Below are 27,019 nucleotides of genomic sequence, written 5' to 3'. Positions count from 1 at the left end.
CCTGACCAACATGGAGAAACTCTGTCTCTACTAAAAGTACAAAATTAGCCAGGCCTGGTGGTGTATGCCTGTAATCCCAGCTACTCAGGAGGCTGAGGCAGGAGAATCACTTGAACCCAGGAGGCGGAGGTTGTGGTGAGCCGAGATTGCGCCATTGCACTCCAGCCTAGGCAACAGAGTGAGACTCCATCTCTCACACACACACACACAACACGGATACACACACACACACAAAAGAAGGTGAATGTACTTAATGACAGCAAATTGTATGCTTAAAAATGGTTAGGATAGTACATTTGATGTGTGTTTTACCACAGTGAAAAAAATTATTCTAAAAATACCTAGCCGGAAATGGTAACGTAGGCAGGTCATTTGTTAAATGTGAGAGAGGAGATGGGGGGGAAAGGAAATTTAACATTGATGCAAAATTATGATCAAATTGTCTTAGCCTGTTCACGCTGCTCTTATAAAATGCCATAGTACTGTTCAGCCATAAAAAGACTGATATTCTGGCCAGGCACAGTGGCTCATGCCTGTAATTCCAGCACTTTGGGAGGCTGAGGCGGGTGAATCAGGAGATCAGGAGTTCGAGACCATCCTGGCCAATATGGTGAAACCCCGTCTCTACTAAAAATACAAAAATTAGCTGGGTGTGGTGGCGGGTGCCTGTAGTCCCAGCTACTCAGGAGGCTAAGGCAGGAGAATTGCTTGAACCTGGGAAGTGGAGGTTGCAGTGAGCCGAGATTGCACCACTGCACTCCAGCCTGGCAAGAGAGTGAGACTCCATCTAAAAAAAAAAAAAAAAAGACTGAGATTCTGTCATTTGCAACAACATGGATGGAAATGGAGATCATTCTATTAAGTGAAATAAGCCAGGCACAGAAAGACAAACATTGCATGTTCTCACTTGTTTGTGGGATCAAAAAATCAAAACAATTGAACTCTTGGACATAGAGAGTAGAAAGATGGTTACCAGAGGCTGGGAAGGGGAGTAGGCAGGTGGGGAGGAGGTTGGGATGGTTAATGGGTACCAAAAAATAGTTAGAATGAATAAGGCCTAATATTTGATAGCACAGCAGGGTGACAATAGTTAATAATTTAATAATAATAATTTTTTTGAGACAGAGTCTCACTCTATTGCCCAGGCTAGAGTACAGCTGTGTGATCTCGGCTCACTGCAACCTTCGCCTCCCAGGCTCAAGTGATTCTCCTTCCTCAGCCTCCTGAGTAGCTGGGGTTATAGGTGTGCACCACCGTGCCCAGCTAATTTTTCCGTTTTTAGTAGAGACAGATTTTGCCAGGTTGGCTCAGCTCACTGCAACCATCTTTTGAACACAAGAATACAAAAATTAGTTGGGCGTGGTGGCAAAACCCTGTAGGCCCAGCTACTCTGGAGACCAAGGTGGGAGGATCACCTGAGCTTGGGAGATGGAGGCTGTGTGAGCCGTGACCGTGCCGCTGTACTTTAGCCTAGACTAGGTGGCTTATAAACCACAGAAATTTATAGAACCTAAAAAGAATTTTGGAAAGAAAAAAAAAGCACAAAAATGTATTTCCTACAGTTCTGGAGGCTGGAAGTCAAGATCAAAGTGTTAGCACAGTCAAATTTGTTCCCAGGTGGTAGACGGCAGACTTCTTATAGACTCACATGGCAGAAGGAGCTCTCTGGTCTCTTCTTCTAGGGGCACTAATCCCATTTGTGAGGGCTCCACCCTCATGACCGTGTCATTTTCCAGAGGCCCCGCCTCCTAATGCTATCACATTGAGGAGTGAGGATTTCAACATGCAGATTTCTTTTTTTTTCGGTGAGACGGAGTCTTGCTCCTGTCACTCAGGCTGGAGTGCAGTGGCGTGATCTTGGCTCACTGCAACCTCCGCCTCCCAGGTTCAAGTGATTCTCCTGCCTCAGCCTCCCGAGTAGCTGGTACTACAGGCGTGTGCGCCACCACGTCCAGCTAATTTTTGTATTTTTAGTAGAGATGGGGATCCCCTCCCAGGCTGGTCTCGAACTCCTGGCCTCAGGTGATCTGCCTGCCTCAGTCTCCCAAAGTGCTGGGTTGACAGGTGTGAGCTACCACACCCGGCCTCAACATGTGGATTTTGAGATGATGCCAACATGCAATTGATAACATTTGTATAGAGTTTGATATGGTTTGGATCTGTGTCTCTGTTGTAATCCCCGATGTTGGAGGTGGGGCCTGGTGGGAGGTGATTGGATGATGGGGGCAGATCATGGGGGCGGTTTCTCATGAATGGGTTAGCAGCATCCGCCTTGGTTGAGATAGTGAATGAGTTCTTGTGAGATCTGGTCGTTAAAAAGTGTGTAGTGGCTGAGTGCCATGGCACACGCCTGTAATCCCAGCACTTTGGGAGGCCGAGGTGGGTGGATCACCAGGTCAGGAGATCGAGACCATCCTGGCTAACACAGTGAAACCCCGTCTCTACTAAAAATACAAAAAATTAGCCAGGTGTGGAAGCGCGCCCTGTAATCCAAGATACTCAGGAGGCTGAGGCAGGAAAATTGCTTGAACACGGGAGATGGAGTTTGCGGTGAGCTGAGATTGCACCACTGCAGTCCAGCCTAGGCGAGAGAGCAAAACTCTGTCTCAAAAAAAAAAAAAAAAAAAAAAAAAAAAACAGGCCGGGTGCAGTGGCTCATGCCTGTAATCCCAACACTTTGGGAGTCTGGGGCAGGCAGATCACCAGGTCAGGAGATCGAGACCATCTTGGCTAACATGGTGAAACTCCGTCTCTACTAAAAATACAAAAAATTAGCTGGGCCTGGAGGCACGCACCTGTAATCCCAGATACTCGGGAGGCAGGAGAATCGCTTGAACCCGGGAGGTGGAGGTTGCAGTGAGCTGAGATTGCACCACTGCACTCCAGCCTGTGCAACAGAGCGAGACCCTGTCTCAAAAAAAAAAAGTGTGTAGCACCCGTCTCCCTTCTCTCCCTTCCTCCTGCTCCTCCCATGTAAGACACCTGCTCCCCTTTTGCCTTCCACCATGATTGGAAGCTTCCTGAGTCTTCCCCAGAAGCAGAAGCCACCATGCTTCCTGTACAGCCTGCAGAATCATAAGCCAACCAAACCGCTTTTCTTTTTTCTTTTTTTTTTTTTTTGAGATGGAGTCTTGCTCTGTCACCAGGCTGGAGTGCAGTGGCATGATCTCAGCTCACTGCAACCTCCTTCTCTCAGGTTCAAGCGGTTCTCCTGCCTCAGCCTCTGGAGTAGCTGAGATTACAAGCATGCACCACCACACCCAGCTAATTTTTGTATTTTTAGTAGAGACGGGGTTTCACCAAGTTGGCCAGGCTGGTCTTGAACTCCTGACCTCAGGTGATCGGCCCATCGTGGTCTCCCAAAGTGCTGGGATTACAGATATGAGCCACCACACCCAGCCTAAACTCCTTTTCTTTATGAATTACCCAGTCTCAAGTATTTCTTTCTAGTAGTGTGGCACGAGCCTGTAGTCCCAGCTATTGGGGAGGTGGGAGGATCCTTTGAGCCCAGGAGTTCGAGGCTGCAGTGAGCTATATTTGCACCACTGCACTCCAGCTTGGGCAACAGAACCAGACCCTGTCTCTAAAAATAAGAAGAAAGAAAGGCCAGGAGGATTATAGGCCATATGGTGTACTTCATCTTACTGGGAGATATCTGGTAGACCTGCCTCCCGTGGTGCTAGGTTGATCCATGAGGGCTCTAAGGTAACCCCTGGGATGAGAGATACTGAGGTCCTTTTCAGCATCCTGTTACTCAGCAGCCTCTCACCTGGTGGTCTTAGCATCCATTGGTTATTATTGTCTGAATCCTTTGTTTCACTCGCGGTTGCGATTTTATGCTTTTTCAAGATCCTCCCTTAGTGAAGACTCTGCACCCCCACCTCCCTTCAGCATCGCTGGACTCAGCTTTTTAAAGTACTTGGATTTTCATTATTATCTTAGATAAAGCCAAGGTTTCATTTCTTTCAGAGAAAGGCCGCAGAGGGAAACAAATTGATCAGTCCGTGTTTGGAGCATGGCTGTTCTTAGGATGTGTGGATGGTGTTTCGACTCTGTGAAGCTCCTGGGATTGTGTGCACAGGGTGGGGTGTGTGTGTGTGTGAGCGCGTGCACGGGGTGGGGTGTGTGTGCGCGTGTGCGTGTGTGTGTGCACGGGGTGGTGTGTGTGCGTGTGTGCGTGTGTGTGCGCGTGCATGTGTATGCACGGGGTGGAGTGTGTGCGCGCGCGTGTGTGTGTGTGTGCGCGCGCATGCATGTGTGTGCGTGTGTGTGCGTGCGTGCGTGTGCGTGTGTGTGTGTGTGTGCACGTGTGTGTGCACGCGCATTTTGCCCCAGAGAGGTGTAGGTCTCCAGAGGAATCTTCTCTGAGCAGGCAGCTGGGTTACATAGGAATGAATGCTGAATTCTGGTCTTTGGGAAAGGAGTTGGGCTGGAGACTGGCTTGTACCTATTTCAGAGCTCTCTGCTTTGGAATTTTCACTCCTCTGTCCTGGAGGAAAGAAGGAAAGGGGCCGGGTGCGGTGGCTCACGCCTGTAATCCCAGCACTCTTTGAGGCCAAGGCGGGCGGATCACTTGAGCTCAGGAGCTTGAGACCAGCCTGGGCAACATGATGAATCCCCGTCTCCACTAAAAATACAAAAATTAGCCAGGTGTGTTGGTGCACACCTGTAATCCCAGCTACTTAGGAGGCTGAGGCAGGAGAATCGTTTGAACCCTGGAGGTGGAGGCTGTAGTGAGCCAAGATTGTGCCACTGCACTCCAGCCTGGGCGGCAAAGTGAGATCTCCAAAGGAAAGGAAGGGAGAAAGGGGAGGGAAGGGCCGGGTGAGGTGGCTCATGCCTGTAATCCCAGCACTTTGAGAGGCCGAGGCGGGTGGATCACGAGGTCAGGAGTTCAAGAACAGCCTGGCCAACATGGTGAAACCCCGTTGCTACTAAAATACACAAATTAGCTGGGCATGGTGGTGGGTGCCTGTAGTCCCAGCCACTCCAGAGGCTGAGGCAGGAGAATTGCTTGAACCCGGGAGGCAGAGGTTGCAGTGAGCCAAGATCACACCACTGCACTCCAGCCTGGGTGACAGAGCAAGACTGTCTCAAAAAAAAAAAAAAGAAAGAAAGGGGAGAGAAAGAAAGAGAGGAAGAAGAAGAAAGAGGAAGAGGAAGAGGAGGAAGAAGGAAAAAAAAGAAGAGGGAAGGAAGAAGAAGAAGGAGAAGGAAAGAGAGAAAAAGAAAAAAAAAATTGTTGGTGTCCAGAAGAAGGAGGAGGAGGAGGAAGAAGAAGAAGAAGAAGGAGAGGGAGAGGGAAGAAAAGAAGAAAAAGAAGAAAGAGCATCCTGGCTAACACGGTGAAACCCCGTCTCTACTAAAAATACAAAAAAAATTAGCCGGGTGTGGTGGCGGGCGCCTGTAGTCCCAGCTACTCAGGAGGCTGAGGCAGGAGAATGGCGTGAACCTGGGAGGCGGAGCTTGTAGTGAGCCGAGATCGCGCCACTTCACTCCAGCCTGGGCGACAAAGCAAGACTCCGTTTCAAAAAAAAAAAAAAAAAGAAGAAGAAGAAGAAGAAGAAAGAGAAAAAAGAAAAAAAAGGAATGTGTTGGTGTTTAGGACTGAAAAGACCAGAAGTAGCGGGGTTCAGCAGGACCCAGAGAGACTGTCTGTCTCCTATTCTGGGCTCTGTGATGACATACTGGACCCATGGCCACTGGCCGGGCTGGACTATTCTGGTGGAGAATGGCCATTCCAAGTCCTCCCCAATCTTCCACCAGTCCTTTCGCAGGAATAGTAGGAGTGCTGAGAGGGTTGAAAAACGGAGAGCATCGGCCACTCCGGAGCCTGCTCCACAGATCCAGCGTGGGGTGGGCTGGCCCAGGTCATGCCTCTTGGCTCCAGCAGGAGGGTGGGCTCACCCCTGGCTCCCCTCATGTCTGGAACTAGACCCACCTTTTCTCCCTCCAAGTGAGCCGGGGCTAACGTTTCCCTGGGGCCAGGGGAGGGAAGGGAAGGATTTGCTCATTTCCTTCGGAATGGATTCCAATTTTTTTTCTTGCACTGTTGCCCAGGCTGAAGTGCAGTGGCTCGATCATAGCTCACTGCAGCCTCGAACTCCTGGGCTCAAGCGATCCTCCCTCCTCAGCCTCCCCCGTAGCTGGGACTACAGGCATGTGCCACCATACCCAGCTAATTTTTACATTTTTTGTAGAGAGGGAGTCTTGGACGTGGTAGTGTGCACCTGTAGTCCTCAGCTACTTGGGAGGCTGAGGTGGGAAGATTACTTGAGCTAAAGAGTTCAAGACCAGCCTGAGCAACACAGTGAGACCTCATCTCTACAAAAAATAAAGAGAAAATTAGTTGGGGGTGGTGGCGTGCACCTATAGTCCCAGCTACTCAGGAGGCTGAGGTGGGAGGATCACTTGAGCCCAGGAGTTTGAGGCTGCAGTGAGCTGTCATCGTGCCACTGCACTCTAGCCTGAGTGACAGAGCAAGATCCTGTCTCAAAAAATAAGTAAAATAAAATAATCAGTCAACAACAGTGATTTGTCTTCAAGCTGCCCTCCTCTTCGGCTCTCAAGGCAGTTTGTGAAGTGTCTAGGACAGGAATTTTCCAGAAGGGCTACAAGCTCAGGGAGGTTACGTACCATTTCCTGGGTTGCACAGCTAGGGCTGGACTGCAGGGCTAACATGCTGGCCACTGGACTCCAAATCTAGAGGCTTTCTGTGGCCACAATGTGAATGCTCAGCCTAAACTTTCTCCCTGCCCTTTGACACAAGCTAGGTAATGGGCACTGCTAGGGGGGCATCAGGGTAGAGCAGTTGGGTCTCAGTCTTCTCTTCTGTGAAATGGGTAGGGTGTGAGTTGAAAAGGGAAGGACCAACCGGGCATGGTGGCGCACGCCTGTAATCTCAGCACTTTGGGAGGCTGAGGCGGGTGGATCACGAGTTCGGGAGATCGAGATCATCCTGGTCAACATGGTGAAACCCCGTGTTTACTAAAAATACAGAAAAAAGGCCAGGCGCAGTGGCTCATGCCTGTAATCCCAGTACTTTGGGAGGCTGAGGCAGGCGGATCACAAGGTCAGGAGTTTGAGACCAGCCTGGCCAACATGGTGAAACTCCATCTCTACTAAAAATACAAAAAATTAGCCTGGCCATCTCGGCTCACTGTAACCTCCGCCTCCCTGGTTCAAGCGATTCTCCTGCCTCAGCCTCCTGAGTAGCTGGGATTACAGGCACCCGCCACCATGCCCGGCTCATTTTTGTATTTTTAGTAGAGACAGGGTTTCGCCATGTTGGCCAGGCTGGTCTTGAATTCCTGGCCCCAAGTGATGCGCCTGCCTCGGCCTCCCAAAGTGCTGGGATTACAGGCGCGAGCCACCGCGCCCAGCCAGAAGTGTCCTTTTTCTGCTATTGTCTGAAAATTTACCAACTCTCAAAGTAAGGCTGCCTCTGACCTGCCAACCTGGGACACTCTGATTGGCTGCTGGTGACGTCACAGGAATCTCTGGGAGATGATTGGTGGGTGAGAGCCCCTCGGTCAGGTGGAAGGAGGGCTTGATGGTTATGGCTGGTATCTGTGGCATGTTCACAGAGGCTGACCCAGGAGCTAGCTGAGGACGAACAGGTGGCAAAGTGGCCCCCATCTTTGTTGGGGCGACCCCTCCTCCTAAGCCCACTCAGAGCAGACAGCGATGACCATGGCCCCTTCTCACTTGATAGCATCTGGGAGCCTCCTGAGGCTGGGAGATGGTCCTGGCTTTGGAGATACGAACCCTTCTCATCCCATAGGGGAAGAGATTTCCCGGGGAGCCACACGGTGAGCGCCAAGGCTGGGAGCTGGTCTCAGATCTGTCGGGTCAGTACCCCCAGGCCCAGGGGGCCGTTCACATGGGATGCCACGCACAGTGCACCTGAGTGCTGTCTCCTGCAGATCATGCCAGAGTCCCTCACCTCTGGCACGAGATGCAAGCCCGGGCCCCTTCCACCCCTTGCTCAGTTTCCCCTTCCTGTTCCCATCACTGTCTGCCCCAGGATTTTATTTCATGACCAGTCCCAGGTGGCACCGGCCCAAGGACTGTTTCCCAAAGACTGAGCCAAGATACCGCCGGCCTTTCAGGAGGAGCCTTGAATTCATGAATGGACACAAAGAAGCGGCCAGGGCCAAGCGGAGAGGGGGAGAGAGGCTTAGCACGGCCGGGGCCAGCTTGGCCCTGCGTGGTCCTTTGCCTCTGTGGGACAGATGGACAGAACCCCCTTTGTGTAGGAGCCCGGGCAAATCTCTCTAGTCCTCTGTCCAAGGGACTCAGGGTCGCCACTGACAGGCACCAGCCCAGCCTGGGAGGGGTGGCAGCAGCCGCGTTCCTGGGCCCGGGCTCATTCATGAAAGGGGTCAGGCTTCTCTCTGGGGGCCATAGACCCCAGCTGGGTCAGGCCAGAGAGAGAGGGAGGAATTGCAGAAGCTGAGCTCTGAGACTGGGCCTGGCTCCTGCCAGACTTTGGAGGAGAGAGCCGGGGGAGCTGGGGTGTGCCGGACCCTGCACCCAGGTCAGGATGCAGAACATGCCAGGCCCCGGGAACCCCTTCACACCCCATTAGTCAGTCCTCACTACCGTGAAGGGCAGCCACTCTCCTGGCTTCATCGGACCTTCATCAGACCTGCGCTGCCTGTTCTTGAGGTTTATAGAAATAGATTGGGCCAGGTGCGGTGGCTCATGCCTGTAATGCCAGCATTTTGGGAGGCCAAGGCGGATGGATTGCTTGAGGTCAGGAGTTCAAGACCAGCCTGGCCAACATGGCAAAACCCCGTCTCTAGTAAAAATACAAAAAAAATTAGCCAGTGTGTTTCTGTACACCTGTAGTCCCACCTACTCAGGAGGCTGAGGCAGGAGATTGCTTGAACCTGGAAGGCAGAGGTTGCAGTGAGCTGAGATTGTGCCACTGCACTCCAGCCTGGGCAACAGCGCAAGACTCCATCTCAAAAAAAAAAAGAAAGAAAGAAAGAAATAGATTGGAAGTGTGTGCACCGCCATTTGACATTTGTCTGCAGTCTGCAGAGTGTCCTTATTTCTTCCGAAAGCTGTAATTCGTTCATTCTCATTACTATCTAGTGTTCCATTGTGTGAATATTTCTATGCTAATTCTACCATGGGTAGGCATTTGGGTAGTTTCCAAGACTTTTTTTTTTTTCTGAGACAAGGTCTCTCTCTGTCACCCAGGCTGGAGTGCAGTGACATGATCATAGCTCACTGTAGTCTCAAATTCCTGGGTTCAAGCTATTCTCCCACCTTAGCCTCCTGGGCAGCTGAGACCACAGGTACACACCACCACACCTGGCTAATTTTTAAGTTTTTTCTGTAGAGAAAGGGTCTTACTATGTTGCCCAGGCTGGTCTTGAACTCCTGGCCTCAAGCAGTCCTCCTGCCTCCCTAGTGCTGGGATTACAGGCATGAGCCACCGGGCCCAGCCTCCAGGATTCCTTTTACCTAGCACCTCCCCTCCTCAACTTTGTTTTTTTTGTTTTTTTTTTGAGATGGAGTCTCGCTCTGTCACCCAGGCTGGAGTGCAGTGGCGTGATCTCAGCTGACTGCAACCTCTGTGTCTCTAGTTCAAGCGATTCTCCTGCCTCAGTCTCCCGAGTAGCTGGGATTACAAGTGCCCACCACCATGCTCAGCTAATTTTTTTGTATTTTTAGTAGAGACGGGGTTTCCCCATGTTGGCCAGGCTGGTCTCCAACTTCTGACCTCAGGTGATCCACCCACCCCAACCTCCCAAAGTACTGGGATTACAGGCATGAGCCATCGAGCCCAGCCACCCCTCCCCAACTTTGATGCAGCTTATTTGATGTCATCTGGCCTTGAGTGTTGATTTCAAAACTTGACTTTATTTAAAATGTTTTTTATTTGATAGGATTTTAAAAAGATCACTGAGGTAGTACATGAACATTGTAGCTGGTCAAGTAACACACAAATATAAATAAAATAACATTTCTCATGCCTGTCTCCCCCAGTCTCTCCTCTGCTACAGCCAAAGGTTGGCTTTGCTTTCTTTCATACCTTCTGCCTTTCCAAGTCGACAACCTGGCCTTGCCCCTTGCTGTGTTTCCAATGTTTGTCTCTTCGAAAACTTATTCTGAAACTTAATCCCCATTGTAACAGTATTAAGAGGGTGGGAAATTTGACTGTAGTATTGGAGGGGTGGGACTTTTGGGAGGTGATTAGGATTAGCTGCGGTCTTGAGGGTGAGGCATTAGTGGCTTTAGAAGAAGAGAAAAAGAGACTTGAGTTAGCACTACAGGCCCCTCACCACGGGATGCCCCACACTGCCTTGGGATTCTACAGCATCTTCAGCAGCAAGAAGGCCCCCACCAGACACAGTCCCTAGACCCTGGACTTCCCAGCCTAAAGAGCTGTAAGAAATTAAATTGTTGGGCTGGGCATGGTGGCTCATGCCTGTAATCCCAGCACTCTGGGATCACGAGGTCAGGAGTTTGAGACCAGCCTGACCAACATGGCAAAACCCCATCTCTACTAAAAATACAAAAATTAGCCTTTCATAGTGGTGGGCACCTGTAATCCCAGCTATGGGGGAGGCTGAGGCAGGAGAATCTCTTGAACCAGGAGGTGGAGGTTGCAGTGAGCTGAGATTGCACCATTGCACTCCAGCCTGGGCAACAAGAGCAAAACTCCATCTCAAAAAAAAAAAAAAAAAAAAAAAAAGAGAGAGAAAGAAAGAAAGAAAGAAAGAAAAAGAAATTAAATTGTTTTCTTAGGACCAGGTGATGTGGCTCATGCCTGTAATCTCAGTGCTTTGGGAGGCCAAAGGAGGAGGACTGCTTGAGGCCAGGAGTTTGAGACCAGCCTGGGCAACAATAGTGAGGCCCCCATCTCTACAAAAAAAAGTTTAAAAATTAGCTGGATGTAGTGATGCACACCTGTAGTCCTAGCTACTCGAGACGCTGAGGCGGGGTGGGATCACTTGAGCCCAGGAGTTCGAGACCAGCCTGGGCAACATGGAGAGATTCTGTCTCTACAAAAAATTAAAAATTAGCGGGGCGTGGTGGTGTGTGCCTGTAGTCCCAGTTACTCGGGAGGCTGAGGCAGGAACATCGCTTGAACCCAGGAGTTGGAGGCTGCAACAAGCTATGATTGTGCCAGTGCATTTCAGCGTGAATGACAGGGCGAGAACCTGTCATTATTTTCTCTAAAAAACAAAACAGCAAAAAATAATTTATAATTTATAATAATTTCCCTTCCTTCCTTCCTTCCTTCCTTTTTCTTTCTTTCTTTCTTTCTTGTTTCTTTCTTCCTTTCTCTCTTTTTTTTTTTCTTTTTGTGACAGAGTCTCTCTCTGTTGCCCAGGCTGGAGTGCAGTAGTGTGATCCTGGCTCATTGCAACCTCCACCTCCTGGATTCAAGTGATTCTCCTGCCTCAGCCTCTCAAGTAGCTGGGATTACAGGTGTGCACCACTGTGCCTGGCTAATTTTTGTATTTTTAGTAGAGACAGGGTTTCGCCATGTTGGCCAGGCTGGTCTTGAACCCCTGACCTCAGGTGATCCACCTGCCTCAGCCTCCCAAAGTGCTGGATTACAGGCATGAGCCACCATGCCCGGCCCATAATAATTTCTTTATAAATTACCCGGTCTCAGGCATTCCAGCAGAAGGTGGACTAAGACACCCTTTAAAGACTGTGTGGGCTGGGCATGGTGGCTCACGCCTGTAATTCCAACACTTTGGGAGGCCGAGGCGGGTGGATCACTTGAGGTCAGGGGTTTGAGACCATCGTGACCAACATGGTGAAATCCCATCTCTACTAAAAATACAAAAAATTAGCTGGGTGTGGTGGCAAGCACCTGTCATTCCAGCTACTTGGGAGGCTGAGGGAGGAGAATTGCTTGAACCCGGGAGGCGGAAGTTGCAGTGAGCTGAGATTGTGCCGTTGCACTCCAGCCTGGGTGACAGACTGAGACTTTGTCTCAAAAAAATAAAAATAAAAATAAAATAAAATAAAATATTCTGTGACAAACATTTCCCGTATAATTTTAGCAATTTTTAGGCTGGGTGTGATGGCTCATGCCTGCAATCCCAGTTCTTTGGGAGGCTGAGGCAGGAGGATTGCTTTAGCCCATGAGTTCAAAACCAGCCTGGGCAACATAGTGAAACCCCATCTCTACAAAGTAAATTAATAATGAAATAAAAATGACACTTTTATTGTAGTTACATGAGTAAAATTTGAATACAATCTTTTAAAGATTCAAACAACACAAGTCAAATGAAAGACTCTTTATCTCCCACCCAATCCTAAAAATTAAAACAATAAGGGAGGGGGGCAAAGTCTTCTGTGACCAGCACCCCCAAACTCACCAATCTCCCTGTTTTCTTTCAAGTCTATTTCTATGCATTTATGTTTCAAAATGTTGGGGTGTGTGTGTTTTACACTAATGAAATCATGTTGTGTATATAATTTTATTACTTGATTTTTTCATTTGATTTTGATGAATGTCTTTGCATTGTATGTGGTTACACTTTACATTTTTTTTTTCCTTTTTTTTTTTTTTTTTTTTGAGACGGAGTTTCATTCTTGTCACCCAGACTGGAATGCAGTGGCACGATCTCAGCTCACGGCAACCTCTGCCTCCCGGGTTCAAGTGATTTTCCTGCCTCAGCCTCCCGAGTAGCTGGGATTACAGGTGCCCACCAGCACGCCTGCCTAGTTTTTGTATTGTTAGTAGAGATGGGGTTTCTCAATGTTGACCAGATTGGTCTTGAACTCCTGACCTCAGATGATCTGCTTGCCTCAGCCTCCCAAAGTGCTGGGATTGCAGGCGTGAGCCATCGCGCCCAGGCAAAAATTTTTTATTTTGAAATAATTATAAATGCACAGGTAGTTGCAAAAATGGTAGAAAGATCCTGAGTATCCTTTCTCCAATTCCCCTAGTGGAACATCTTACATAACTCAAGTACAGGGTCTAAAGCAAGAAATTGGTATTGGAGCCATTCCACAATGCCAAGCATCATGGTATAGCACCATCAACATATACAATTTTTTTGAGTTTTTTGTTTTGTTTTGTTTTGTTTTGTTTTGTTTTGAGACAGGGTCTCGCTCTGTTATTCAGGCTGGAGTGCAATGGCTCAATCATGGCTCACTGCAGCCTCAACCTCCCTGGGCTCCAGTGATCCTCCCACCTCAGCCTCCTGAGTAGTTGGGACTATAGACGCATGCCACCATGTCTGGCTAATTTTTTTATTTTTTTGTGGAAATAAGGTCTCACTGTCTCTGCCCATTTTTTAAATGCTAAAAAAAACAAAAAGAAGAAGAAAAAGAAACTTCTAAACATGCCAATATCCAGGCTTTACCCCAGACTGAATAAACTGAAATCTCTGGGTGTGGAGCCCAGTTGTCAGTATTTTATTATTATTTTTTGAGACAGGGTCTCACTCTGTGGCCCAGGCTGGAGTGCAGCGGCACGATCATAGCTCACTGTAGCCTCGACCTCCTGGCTCACATGATCCTCCCGCCTCACCGTCTCAAGTAGCTGGGACTACAGTAGTGCACCACCATGTATAGCTAATTTTTTTTTTCTTTTTTTGAGACAGAGTCTCGCTCTGTCTCCCAGGCTGGAGTGTGGTGGTGCGATCTCGGCTCCATGCAACCTCTGCCTCCAGGGTTCAAGAGATTCTCCTGCCTCAGCCTTCTGAGGAGCTGGAATTACAGGTGTGCGCCACCACGCCAGGCTAATTTTTGTATTTTTAGTAGAGATGGGGTTTCACCATGTGGGCCAGGCTGGCTTTGAACTCCTGACCTCAGGTTATCCGCCCGCCTCAGCCTTTCAAAGTGCTGGGATCACAGGTGTGAGCCACTGCGCTCGGCCTTAAACCATATTCTTTATGACACCTGCAGGCTAGGTAACATTCCCGTTTTACATACCCGGAAGCTGCCGCCCAGAGACGTCAAGTAATTTTCCCTAGCTCACACAGCGGTTAACTGCCCATGCAGGCATTTTCTGCCCAACAGTGCCAAGCTCCAAAGCCTGTACCTCCTCAAGTTCAAGGTGAGAATTCAACATTCTCTCCTCGTCTCCTGCCAGCGTCTGGCTCTGGGTCCTGGCTCAGTTTGGGAGTCCTCCACCAAGCCATGGCCATGTGCTCATCTAAGCAGTAAGGGTTGGCTACAAAATGAGGATTCTGTTCTCCAGGGAGGAGGAAGAAAAGGCCACTTCCCTCCTTTAGTTTAACCAGCCACGGCCTGCTAGAAACGTCGGCTCTTTCAAGAGAAGTTTCCCACAGTCAAGGCTGCCTCTCTGACTGCCACCTCTGTTCTAACACAGTCTCAATTTTATCTATGCATTTCACTTGTTAAAAATGCATCCTGGCCAGGCCCAGTGGCTCACACCTGTAACCCGGCACTTTGGGAATCAGAGGCAGGAGGACTGCTTGAGGCCAGCAGTTTGAGACCAGCCTGGGCAACATGGCAAAACCCTGTCTCTGCTAAAAATCCAAAAAAATTAGTCGGGTGTGGTGGTGGAAAAAATAAAAGCACTGTGGGCTGGGCATAGTGGCTCACGCCTGTAATCCCAGCACTTTGGGAGGCTGAGGTGGGCAGATCACTTGAGGTCAGGAGTTTGAGACCAGTCTGGCCAACATGGCAAAACCTCGTCTGTAGTCAAAATTCAAAAATTAGCTGGGCGTTGTGGCGGATGCCTGTAATCCCAGCTACTTGGGAGGCTGAGGCAGGAGAATTGCTTGAACCCAGGAGGCAGAGGTTGCAGTGAGCTGAGATTGCACCATTGCACTCCAGCCTAGGAGACTGTCTCAAAAAAAAAAAAAAAAAAAAATGCTTATGGCCGGGCACAGTGTCTCATGCCTGTAATCCCAATACTTTGGGAGGCTGAGGCCAGAAGATCACTTGAGTCCAGGAGTTTGAGACCAGCCTGGGCAACATATCAAGAGCCTGTCTCTACAAAAAATTTAAAAATTAACCAGGCATGGTGGTGTGTACCTGTGGTCTCAGCTACTTGGGAGGCTGAGGCAGGAGGAATGATCGGGCCCCGGAGTGCAAGGCCGCAGTGAGCTATGATGGCACCACTGCACTCCAGCCAGGGTGATAGACCCTATCTGAAAAAAAAAAATGCATTTGTTATCCCTCAACTGGAGAATGGATGAACAAACTCTGGTATGTCCATGCAAAGCAATGCTGCTCAGCAGTAAAAAGGAAGGGACGTGCAATACTAGGGAGGAGGAATCTCAGATGCTCCCTGCTGAACAACAAAGCCAGACTGCAAAGGGGATGCAGGAGCAAAGATAGGGATGGAAGAGTCGAGAATAATTACCAGGAAAGATAACGTTACATTTAGGAGGGGCCATTTTCTTTTAGTATAAAACAAATTCACCTTCAATACATTTTGTTTTATTTTGAGACGATCATGCTTTGTCACCCAGGCTAGAGTGCAGTGGCACGATCTTGGCTCGTTCAAGCGATCCTCTTGCCTTGGCCTTCCAAGCAGCTGGGACGACAGGCACATGCCACCACACCCAGGTAATTTTTTAATATTTTGTAGAGACCGGGTCTTGCTATGTTGCCAAAGCTGGTCTCAAGCGATCCTCTGGCCTTAGCCTCCCAAAGCGCTGGGATTACAGGCGTGAGCCACCGCGCCTGACCACAATACATTTTAAGAGAAAATAAGTAAATCCCTCTTTGGCATTCAGAGTACAGTTTCTTTTCACCTAAGAATGCCCTTTCGACTTTATACAACAGATTCTCTTTAAACATTTTTTTAAAAAAAGGCTGTACAACTGCTGTGTGACTCCACATATGTGACATTCTGGAAAAGGCAAAGCACAGAGGCCAGGCCTGGTGGCTCACGCCTGTAATCCCAGTGCTTTGGGAGGCAAAGGTGGGGGGATCACCTGAGGTTGGGAGTTCAGGACCAGCCTGGCCAACATGGTGAGACCCCCCATTTCTACTAAAAATACAAAAATTAGACAGGGGTGGTGGCACATGCCTGTAATCTCAAATACTCAGGAGGCTGAGGCAGGAGAATCACTTGAACCCGAGAGGTGGAGGCTGCAGTGAGCTGAGATCATGCCATTGCACTTCAGTCTGGGCGACAGAGCAAAACTCCATCTCAAAAAAAAAAAAAAAGAAGCACCACAGAGGACGGGGGCAGGGTCTTGGCTGCCCAGCTGGCACTGGGCAGAGGTTTCTGCTGCAAAGACGGGGCAGGAGAGAATTCTGGGGGATGGTGGATCTGTCATTCATCTTGATGGTGGCGGTGGCAGTTATAGGACTCTCCGCATTTGTCAAAACTCACAAAACTATAGCAAAAAAAGAGGAAATTTTGCTTCACATAAATTATAATGCAAATTAAAATATGAATTCACTTTTTCTTAAAATGCCTGACTAGAGGTTTAGGGAGGAAAGAAATGAGGTCGCAAGGAGTTAAAGGGAAAGTGCTTGCGTCTTCAGGGTGGTGGGAACGCTGTTTCTTGGTCGTTTGCCCACGGCCCTGTCTCCGGGCCTCCCTCTCCCCTCTCCGCCAGCATTCAATGGCCACAGTGACTGAGAGACAAGGAGAGTCTTGTGGAACTCAGAAATAAATAAATAACTGCCCGCCCCAGGTCACCACGGCAACCGTGACATCACCCTGGGACCCATGTGGCTGGCACCCTTGGTGGTTTCCTGGTGTTTGTTACAGGAGCAGGGGGAGCCAGGGCTTCAGGCCTGCACCTGGTGGCAGGTAGAGGGGGAGACCTCAGGGGGAGAATAGGTTTCCCACCTTGGAGACCGGTGAAAACCACACCCTCATAGTTGGTCTCCGGACTCCCTGCCCAGTTGGTAGGAAGCGTAAATTGGCCCAGCCTCCTGGAGGGCTTTTGGGCAGAGTCTCTCTAAATGAATACTGTGAGGCCGGGCACAGTGGCTCATTCCTATAATCCCAGCACTTTGGGAGGCCAAGGGAGGACGACTGTTTGAGGTCAGGAGTTTGAGACCAGCCTGGGCAACAGAGCAAGATCCAGTCTCTACAAAAAATTAAAAAATTAGCTGGGTGTGGTGGCATGCACCTGTAATCTCAGCTACTCAGGAGGCTGAGGCAGGAGGATTGCTTGAGCCCAGGAGTTTGAGACCAGCCTGAGCAACATAGTGAGACTCTATCTCTACAAAAATTAAAAAGTATTAGCTGGGCATGGTGGAGTGCACCTGAGGAGGGAGGATCCCTTGAGCGCAGGAGTTCAAGCTTGCAGTGAACTGTGATCACACCACTGCACTCCAGCCTGGGTGACAGAGTGAGACCCAGTTTCAAAAGAAAAGGGTAAAGAGGCCAGGAGCAGTGGCTCATGCCTGTAATCCCAACACTTTGGGAGGCTGAGATGGGAGGATTAACTGAGGTCAGGACTTTGAGACCAGCCTGGACAACATAGTGAGACCTCGCTTCTACAAAAAAAAAAAAAAATTAGCCGGGTGTGGTGGTGTGCACCTGTAATCCCAGCTACTCGGGAGGCTGAGGTGGGAGGTTTGCTCGAGCCCAGGAGGTCGAGGCTGCAGTGAACTATGATAGTGGGGCCACAGAGCAAGACCCTTTCTCAAAAAACAAAAACAAAAACCAACAACAAAGGCCGGGCGCAGTGGCTCACGCCTGTAATCACAGCGCTTTAGGAGCCTGAGACAGGTGGATCACCTGACGTCGGGAGTCTGAGACCAGCCTGGCCAACATGGTGAAACCCTCTCTCTACTAAAAATACAAAAAATAGCCGGGCGTGGTGGCAGGCGCCTGTAATTCCAGCTACTCAGGAGTCTGAGGCAGGAGAATCGCTTGAACCCAGGAGGCGAAGGTTGCAGTCAGCCGAGATCGCGCCACTGCACTCCAGCCTGGGTGACAGAGCAAGACTCAGTCTCAAATTAAAAAGAAATAAAAATAAAGAAAAAAAACAAGCAGGACATGTACCTGTGTTTGTGTCCGAGGGCTGAAATCACAGGTGGCCACACACCAGCGGCTTACAACAGCAGATATTTCTTCGCATTGCCACAATCTCTGCTTCCACCATCACATGACTGTCCTCCCCGTGTGTCTCTGTCTTCATTTGATGTTGTCCTCTCTGTGTCTCTTTCGTCTTTTTTTTTTTGGAGACGGAGTCTTGGTCTTGTCGCCCAGGCTGGAGTGCAGTGGCGTGATCTTGGCTCAGCACAACTTCTGCCTCCCAGGTTCAAGCGATTCTCCTGCCTCAGCCTCCCGAGTAGCTGGGATTACAGTCGCCCACCACAATGCCTGGCTAACTTTTGTATTTTTTTTTTTAGTAGAGATGGGGTATTGCCATGTTGGCCAGGCTGGTCTTGAACTCCTGACCTCAGATGATCCACCCACCTCTGCTTCCCAAAGTGCTGGGATTACAGGTGTGAGCCACCATGCCCGGCCTGTTTCATCTTTTTAGGGAACCCTACTCATATTGCTCATATTGGATGGGGGCCCACCCTACTGCAGTCTGGCCTCTTTTTTTTTTTTTTTTTTTTTTTTTTTTGAGATGGAGTCTCATTCTGTCACCCAGGCTGGAGTGCAGTGGTGTGATCTTGGCTCACTGCAAGCTCCACCTCCTGCGTTCACGCCATTCTCCTGCCTCAGCCTCCAAGTAGCTGGGACTACAGGTGCCCACCACCACGCCCAGCTAATTTTTTGTATTTTTAGTAGAGATGGGGTTTCACTGTGTTAGCCAGGATGGTCTCGATCTCCTGACCTCGTGATATGCCCGCCTCAGCCTCCCAAAGTGCTGGGATTACAGGCGTGAGCCACCGCAGCCGGCCCTGGCCTCATCTTAACTAATGAAATCTGCTCCAATCCTGTTCCCAAATGAGGTCCCCTTCTGAATACCAGAAGTTAGGGCTTCGACGTGTGAATGCTGGGAGGACACAGTTCAACCCATATCACTATTTTCATTGTTATTACTTATTAGTTAATAAGCCAGTCTTGGGTGGGCGCGGTGGCTCACGCCTGTAATCCCAGCACTTTGGGAGGCTGAGGCAGGCAGATCATGAGGTCAGGAGATTGAGACCAACCTGGCCAACATAGTGAAACCCCGTCTCTACTAAAAATACAAAAATTAGCCGAGTGTGGTGGCACACGCCTGTAGTTCCAGCTGCTAGGGAGGCTGAGGCAGGAGAATCGCTTGAACCCGGGAGGCAGAGGTTGCAGTGAGCCAAGACAGCGCCATTGCACTCCAGCCTGGGCGACAGAGCGAGACTCCGTCTCAAAAAAAAAAAGAGACTCCATCTCAAAAAACAAACAAACAAACAAACATAAGCCAGTCTTGGCAACAGGCAGCTTCCTGGCCCACCTTGAGGAAGGTGGGTGGATGGGCAGCGTGTTCTGGGCTCCTGGGGGGGCTTCAATGGGGTCCCCAGGGTGGGTCCTCCATGTTCTCTGTGACTATAATTCCAGTTTTCAGTCTGCCCCTGCAAGGGTGCTGCGGCCATGGGAGATGGGGTTGGTGTCTCTCTGGCTTGGTGCAGAAGCCTGGTCCCAGGGGTCTTAGTTTTCTCATCTGTCGAATGGGCTTGGCGTGACCCTGGTGTTGAAGTCACTTGACTGACTGTGGAATCACGCGACCATGGAGTCCCAGCTGGATGCAGGCAGAGAGCAGTCGCCCGAACCGTTGGACCCCTGGACTCACCCAGGCACCAAGGGTCCCAGGGCAAATCATAGTGTCAGTGCCTGGCAGACCCCCCTGCCCAGCTTTCACTCCTGCCCTGCCCATACCAGCATACGTGAAGCCAGCATACACAATATGCTCCATAAATGAGCCCTGAACTATGCTAGCATACAGCTAGCATGCAGAAGGTGCTCAATCAATGCCCCAGGTCTGTACTAGCATGGAGCCAGCACACAGAAGGTGCTTAATAAATGCTCCATGCGCTGCACTTAGCATGGAGCCCGCACACAAAAGGTACTTAACAATGCTTCATGAACTATACTTAGCGTGGAGTCAGCACACCAAAGGTGGTTAATAAATGCTTCATGAACTATACTTAGCATGGAGCCAGCATACAAGGTGCTTAATAAGTGCTCCATGAGCTGTACTTAGCATGAGGCCAGCATATGGAAGGTGCTTAATGAATGCTCCATAACTGTACTTAACCTGGATCCAGCATACAGGAGGTGCTTAACAAATGCTCCATGAGCTCTATTTAGTATGGAGCCAGCACACAAAAGATGCTTAATAAATGCTCCATGAACTATACTTAGCATGGAGCCAACACACAGAAGGTGCTCAATGAATGTTCCAGGGTCTTTACGAGCATGGAGCCAGCACACAGGAGGTGCTGAATAAATGTTCCATGAACTTCTGGTATGACACCAGCATACAGAAAGTGCCCAATAAATGCTTAGTGACCCATATATACTGCATGGAGTCATTTGTTCTGAACCATACACTCATTTGCTTGGGGGGCAGTCTACAAAGTAACAATCGGACCTAGGGGGAAAGTTTTTGGTGTGTTTAGTGGAGTTTAACCCCACTGGGTGGCTGCTGCTTGGCAACGTCCAGGTGAGCTGATTCCGAGCCTGTGTGGGCGGAAGACATGCCCGCTGCTGTGGTCCCGGCTGCTGGTCCGACAGCCAGGTGTGTGCAGACCTTACCCCCAGCTCTTGGATGCCTCTTCCCTGCCCAGCCAACCCTTGTCTGTCTTCCCAGCCTGACTAAGTCCTCCAGCACAGACTTGCATCAAGGCAGAACCAGACGTCGGAGTCAACCAGGGCTGGGTTGTGTCCCCTCCTACCCGGTGATCTCTTTCCCTCACCTCCATCCGTACAATGCCCCGTAGCTCCTCCGTCTGTAAAACGCCCCGTGGCTCCGTCCGTAAAACGCCCCGTGGCTCCTCCGTCCGTAAAACGCCCCGTGGCTCCTCCGTCCGTAAAACGCCCCGTGGCTCCTCCGTCTGTAAAATGCCCTGTGGCTTCTCCGTCTGTAAAATGGCCAATAGCTCCACATGGTGCTCCGGTGAGGATTAAACAGAAGTGAAAACGCTTTGAAGATTCTATAAAGACACCAAAACATCGGGAATTTTTGTTTGGTTTGTTTGTTTTGTTTTGTTTTTTGAGAATGAGTCTCTCTCTGTCGCCCAGGCTGGAGTGCAGTGGCACAATCTTGGCTCACTGCAACTTCTGCCTCCCGGGTTCAAGTGATTCTCCTGCCTCAGCCTCCCAAGTAGCTGGGATTACAGGCCTGTGGCACCACGCCTGGCTAACATTTTTTTTTTTTTTTGAAATGGAGTCTCACTCACTCTGTCGCCCAGGTTGGAGTGCAATGGTACGATCTCGGCTCACTGCAGCCTCCATCTCCTTCATGCGATTCTCCTGCCTCAGCCTCCCAAGTATCTGGGATTAGAGGCACATGCCACCACTCCCAGCTAATTTTTGTATTTTTAGTAGAGATGGGGTTTCACCATGTTGGCCAGGCTGGTCTCGAACTCCTGGCCTAAAGTGATCCGCCTGCCTCGGCTTCCTAAAGTGCTGGGATTACGGGCGTGAACCACTGCCCCTGGCCAGGAACATTTATTTTTAAGATAAAGTCATGTAGCAATCTCACCTGAGCCCAGCAGAAGTAAGTGCGTGTGTTTACCAAAAAATGTGCACAAAAATGTTCAAGGGCCGAGTTCTCCATAATATCCCCAAACAGCACTGTCCCCCTGCAGTGGGTTGGAGAAGTCACTTGTGGTCTGTTCACCCAGTGGAATATGATACAGCCATGAAAACTACCGGTTGCTTGGCCGGGTGCAGTGGCTCACACCTGTAATCCCAGCGCTTTGGGAGGCCGAGGCGGGTGAATCATGAGGTCAGGAGTTCGAGACCATCCTGGCTAAAACAGTGAAACCCTGTCTCTACTAAAAATATAAAAAATCAGCTGGGCATGGTGGCGGGAGCCTGTAGTCCCAGCTACTCAGGAGGCTGAGGCAGGAGAATGGCGTGAACCCGGGAGGCAGAGCTTGCAGTGAGCCAAGACTGTGCCACTGCACTCCAGCCTGGGCGACAGAGTGAGACCCCGTCTCAAAAAAAAAAAAAGAAAAGAAAACTACCAATTGCTGTACCCCAAAATGTGGATGAATCTTGCAAAAATCATGTTAAGCAAAAGAAGCCAGACACAAAACAGCATGTTCTGCGGGAGTTCATTGAGCAAGCTCAAGAACAGGGGAAACAAATCCAAGATGACAACGGCAGAGGGTGGTTTCCCGGGGGGAAGAGGTACCCACGGGAGGGGGCACTGGGCACTTTCTTGGGGGTGAGAAGTGAGCCGTAGCTCTTCCTGGATGGTGGTTGTATGGGTCTATGCATCTGTAAAAATCCTTCGAGCTGCCCCCTTACAGAGCTATATTGTTTGTAAGTTGTACTTAGAGAAAATAAAAAACAGGAAATGAGGCCGGAAGTGGTGGCTCCCACTTGTAATCCCAGCACTTTGGGAGGCTGAGGTGGGTGGATCACCTGAGGTCAGGAGTTTGAGACCAGCCTGGCCAACATGGTGAAACCCCATTTCTACTAAAAATACAAGAATTAGCCTGGCGTGGTGGCACACGCCCAGCTACTCAGGAAGCTGAGGCAAGAGAATTGCTTGAACTTGGGGGGCAGAGGTTGCAGTGAGCTGAGATCACGCCACTACACTCCAGTTTGTCGACAGAGCGAGACTCCGTCTCAAAAAAAAAAAAGGTAAATGAAGAGAATGCCATATCTAGCATTTAGTAAAATTTTGTAACAAACACCACATTGGGGATTAGGCACAAAATATTGGATAATCCAAAACGATTTAATGATCGGAAAGAGGGATAGGAGGGAAGAAGAGAGAGAGGGGGAGATGGAAAAGGGAGAAGAGGAGTGCTCTTCTTTTCCTACCAGTAGGAAGTGAGGTCTTCAGGCTTCCTGGGAATTCGGATGGCACCTCTTCCCCGGCAGAGCTTCCTGGAATTCTCCCTCTGGAATTCTGTCTCTCCTTCCAGGTTCATGAACCACCGAGTCCCTGCCCACAAGAGGTACCAGCCCACAGAGTATGAACATGCGGCCAACTGTGCCACCCATGCTGTGAGTTGGCTTTTGAGGGGCTCAGGGATGGGGACACTTCCGGGGAAGGGGGGTGGGGGAAGGCACCTCCTTCACGTATGTCCTAAGTGGCCTGTTCCTCGGGTCTTCTGTGGCCCTCAGAAGAGCGAGTGCATCTCGAGGCAAGGCCACTGGGGTAAATTGGACTGCAGTGCTGGCCATGTCTCTCTCTTGCTCTAAGAACCTTTGATGGGGCCGGGCATGGTGGCTCATGCCTATAATCCCAGCACTTTGGAAGGCTGAGGCGGGCAGATCACCTGAGGTCAGGAGTTTGAGACCAGCCTGGTCAACATGGTGAAACCCCGTCTCTACTAAAAATACAAAAATTAGCCGGGCATGTTGGCGGGCACCTGTAACCCCAGCTACTCTGGAGGCTGAGACGGAGGAATCGCTTGAACCCAGAAGCTGGAGGTTGCAGTGAGTCGAGATCATGCCATTGCACTCCAGCCTGGGTGACAGAGCAAGACCCTGTCTCAAAAACAAACAAACAAAAAAGAACCTTCGATGGCTCCCTAGTACCTAGTACGGTATCCTGTCACTCTAGCAAACTCCTAACCCGTCTGTCCACGTACCTCCCACCACCATGCTCTTGCTCTCAGCCTCAAGCACTTGAATCCCTCGCTGTTTCCTAAATAGAAGGCATGACTCCATGCCTTTGCACGCGCTGTTCCCACTGCCTGGAATACTTCTCATCTCCACTCCAGCCCTGCCTATGAAACCCTTTCCATCATTCACAAGCCTTGCTGAAATGTTCCCCAACAAAGTCTTCCCCTCTGCCCAGATGCTGGGAAGCTCTGAGCCAGTGCCTGCCTCCCCAGCCATTGTAGCCTTCACGGCCCAGCACCATGCTAGCTGTCCATCGCACATTCATTCAGCAAACAGTTCCTGGGTACCCTCAAGGCACCAGGCAGTGCTTCAGGCCCTGGCAATGCAGACATGAGTTCAAACAGAATCCCTGCTGGATTCTTTGATATCTCAGCACACCTGGCACAGGGAGGTGCCCCGATAGCGTGTGTGGAGGTGAATGAATTCTCAAACCCCCCACCCTGACCTGTTAGACCCCGGGGGCTATTGTGTGTTTGGCCTGAGCCCAGGCCTTTAACAATGGGCCACTGGTGTAATAGAAAGCAGTGGCTGGTGCTGATTTGAACTTAGTGTGTGCCTGGACCATAGTTGGTTTTTTTTGTTTGTTTTTTTTTTTTTTTTTTTTTTTTTTTGAGACGGAGTCTCATCTGTTCCCCAGGCTGGAGTGCAGTGGCGCGATCTCGGCTCACTGCAACCTCCACCTCCTGGGTTCACGCCATTCTCCTGCCTCAGCCTCCCGAGTAGCTGGGACTACAGGCACCCGCCACCAAGCCTGGCTAATTTTTTGTATTTTTAGTAGAGACGGGGTTTCACCGTGTTAGCCAGAATGGTCTTGATCTCATGACCTCGTGATCCACCCGCCTCGGCCTCCCATAGAGCTGGGATTACAGGTGTGAGCCGCCGTATCCGGCCCACACTGGGTTCTAAGTTCTCATTTTCTCAGTCAGTCCCTTTTGAGCAGGTGCTCTGCTGAGCAGAGACTGGTTCTCACTGGCTCAACTCTGAAGCCCCATGCTGTGTGCATAGTAGGGGCTCGGAAAGTATTTCAGAATGAACACATGACTCCCTCTTTTGCAAGGGAGGAAACTGAGGCTTGGGTGAGAGAATCTGCCCAAAACTGCAAGCTAACTCATCGACACAAGTCTACACTGCACCCCAAAAAGTAAAGCTCTAGGAAGAGAAGACCTGCCTTTGAATCCCAGCTCCATCATTTAGTAGCCCTAAGCCTCAGTTTCCTTATCTGTAGAATGGGCGTTGTAAGAGCCACTCCCAACGGTGGCCATGAGTGTTGCTCAAGGCACCATGTTGGCACAACGTGGGCACATTGACAAATGTGTTTCTTTTCCAGCATACTCTTGAGGAAAGAGGTGCTGAATTGGCCGGGCACAGTGGCTCATGCCTGTAATCCCAGCCCTTTGGGAGGCTGAGGCGGGCAGATCACTTGAGGTTGGGAGTTCGAGACCAGCCTGACCAACAGGTGAAACTCCGTCTCTACTAAAGATACAAAAATTAGCCTGGTGTGGTAGTGTGCGCCTGTAATCCCAGCTACTGAGGCGGCTGAGGCAGGAGAATCGCTTGAACCCAGGAGGCAGAGGCTGCAGTGAGCCAAGATGGTGCCACTTTACTCCAGTTGAGTGCAGAACAAAATGAGTGAGACTCATTTTCAAAAAAAAAAAAAAAAAAAAGAAGTGCTGAATTGATCCTGCCATCATACCTGGGAGAAGCTGTGAGGCTGGGGACAAAAACCTATTTATGATCTCTTCTGGCCACTCATGCTATAAACACAAGGCATATTCATGGTCCAGCAGGCTCCAGGAAGTGGGTGACTGAGTCACAGCTACCAGGCCCCTGCTGTTAACTCATTCATGTATTGGATGCACCCTCAGTTAGCACCTATGAGCATAGGGTGAGGGCAAGGTGATGGGCATGTATCATTTCATTCCTGAGGACATGTCCTGTGCTCACAGGTCTGTGGAATGAATGAATGAGTGAGTGAGCAACTGAATGAATACTAGGCATGGTAGGTGATCGCAAAATAGCACAAAATAGGAGCCAGGCGCAGTGGCATGTGTCTGTAGTCCCAGCTACTCAGAAGGCCAAGGCAAGAGGATCATGGGAGCCCAGGAGGTCGAGGCTGCAGTTAGCTATGATTGTACCACTGCACTCCAGCCTGGGCAACAGAGAGAGATTCCATCTCTAAATAATAAAATAAAATATTTTAAAATAGCACAAAACATAATCGGAGTCTACAACCTAATGAGAAGGATGTCCCCAAATTATGAAGTAGCATGAGATAGTTGCTGTTTATTATTTTTGAGATGTAGTCTTGCTGGGACTACAGGCGTGCGCCACCTCGCCTGGCTAATTTTTGTATTTTTAGTAGAGATGGGGTTTCGCCCTGTTGGCCAGACTGGTCTCAAACTCCTGGCCTCAAGTGATCCACTCACTTCGGCCTCCCAAAGTGCTGGGATTACAGGCATGAGCCACTGCACCTGGCCAGTTGCTGTTTATTTTTTAAAGATGATGTAATAAGATTAACGAAAGTGATTTTTTTTTTTCTGAGATGGAATCTCGCTCTGTCACCCAGGTTGGAGTATGGTGGCGTGATCTTGGCTCTCTACAACCTCCGCCTCCTGGGTTGAAGCGATTCTCCTGCCTCGGCCTCCCAAGTAGCTGGAATTACAGGCGCATGCCATCACACCTAGCTAATTTATGTATTTTTAGTAGAGAGGGGGTTTTACCATGTTGGCCAGGCTGGTCTTGAACTCCTGACCTCAGGTGATCCTCCTGGCCTCGGCCTCCCAAAGCGCTGGGGTTACAGGTGTGAGCCACCGCACCCGGCCAGAAATGATTTTTTAAAGTTATAATTTCATCCCCTACAGCAAGGCTTCTATCTTCCCTGTTGATATTCAGTCTGCCGTGCGCAGATGGACATGTGGGCGGCTGATGGCCTCTTATTAAGGAGCCGTCCCATTCTGGTGCATTGCTGTTGACCTGTCCCCATCCAGCGCCCAGCCTGGGTGTCAGGGAGGCTAGCAGACATCTCCTTCCTTTGGGACTCACCTGGGCTGATCTTGCAGGCAGATTGTTTTCAGTGAGTCCTGGAGGATGCACATAGTTGGGGCTGAATTCCCACCTGCCTACTTTTTTTTTTTTTTGAGATGGAGTCTCACTCTGCCGCCCAGGCTGGAGTGCAATGGCGTGATCTCAGCTCACTGTAAGCTCTGCCTCCTGGGTTCACCCATTCTCCTGCCTCAGCCTCCCGAGTAGCTGGGACTACAGGCGCCCGCCACCACGCCCGGCTAATTTTTTGTATTTTTTTAGTAGAGACAGGGTTTCACTGTGTTAGCCAGGATGGTCTCGATCTCC

General features: G+C 49.9%; 1 protein-coding gene across 1 annotated transcript in view; it reads left to right on the top strand.

Moving 5' to 3' along the window:
- The window catches only part of MMD2 (monocyte to macrophage differentiation associated 2), a 55,603-nt gene that overhangs the window by 8,872 nt on the left and 19,712 nt on the right, over positions 1–27,019 (top strand). The window contains exon 2 of the mRNA XM_054496057.2: positions 22,966–23,047. Within this exon, the coding sequence (XP_054352032.1) occupies positions 22,966–23,047 (82 nt within the window). The remainder of the gene's footprint in view (positions 1–22,965; positions 23,048–27,019) is intronic.

This window comes from Pongo pygmaeus, chromosome 6, assembly GCF_028885625.2.
Source record: "Pongo pygmaeus isolate AG05252 chromosome 6, NHGRI_mPonPyg2-v2.0_pri, whole genome shotgun sequence".
Classification (NCBI taxonomy): Eukaryota; Metazoa; Chordata; class Mammalia; order Primates; family Hominidae; genus Pongo; species Pongo pygmaeus.
Note: the sequence above shows the minus strand (reverse complement) of the source record. Positions and strands in the feature narration are given on the sequence as shown.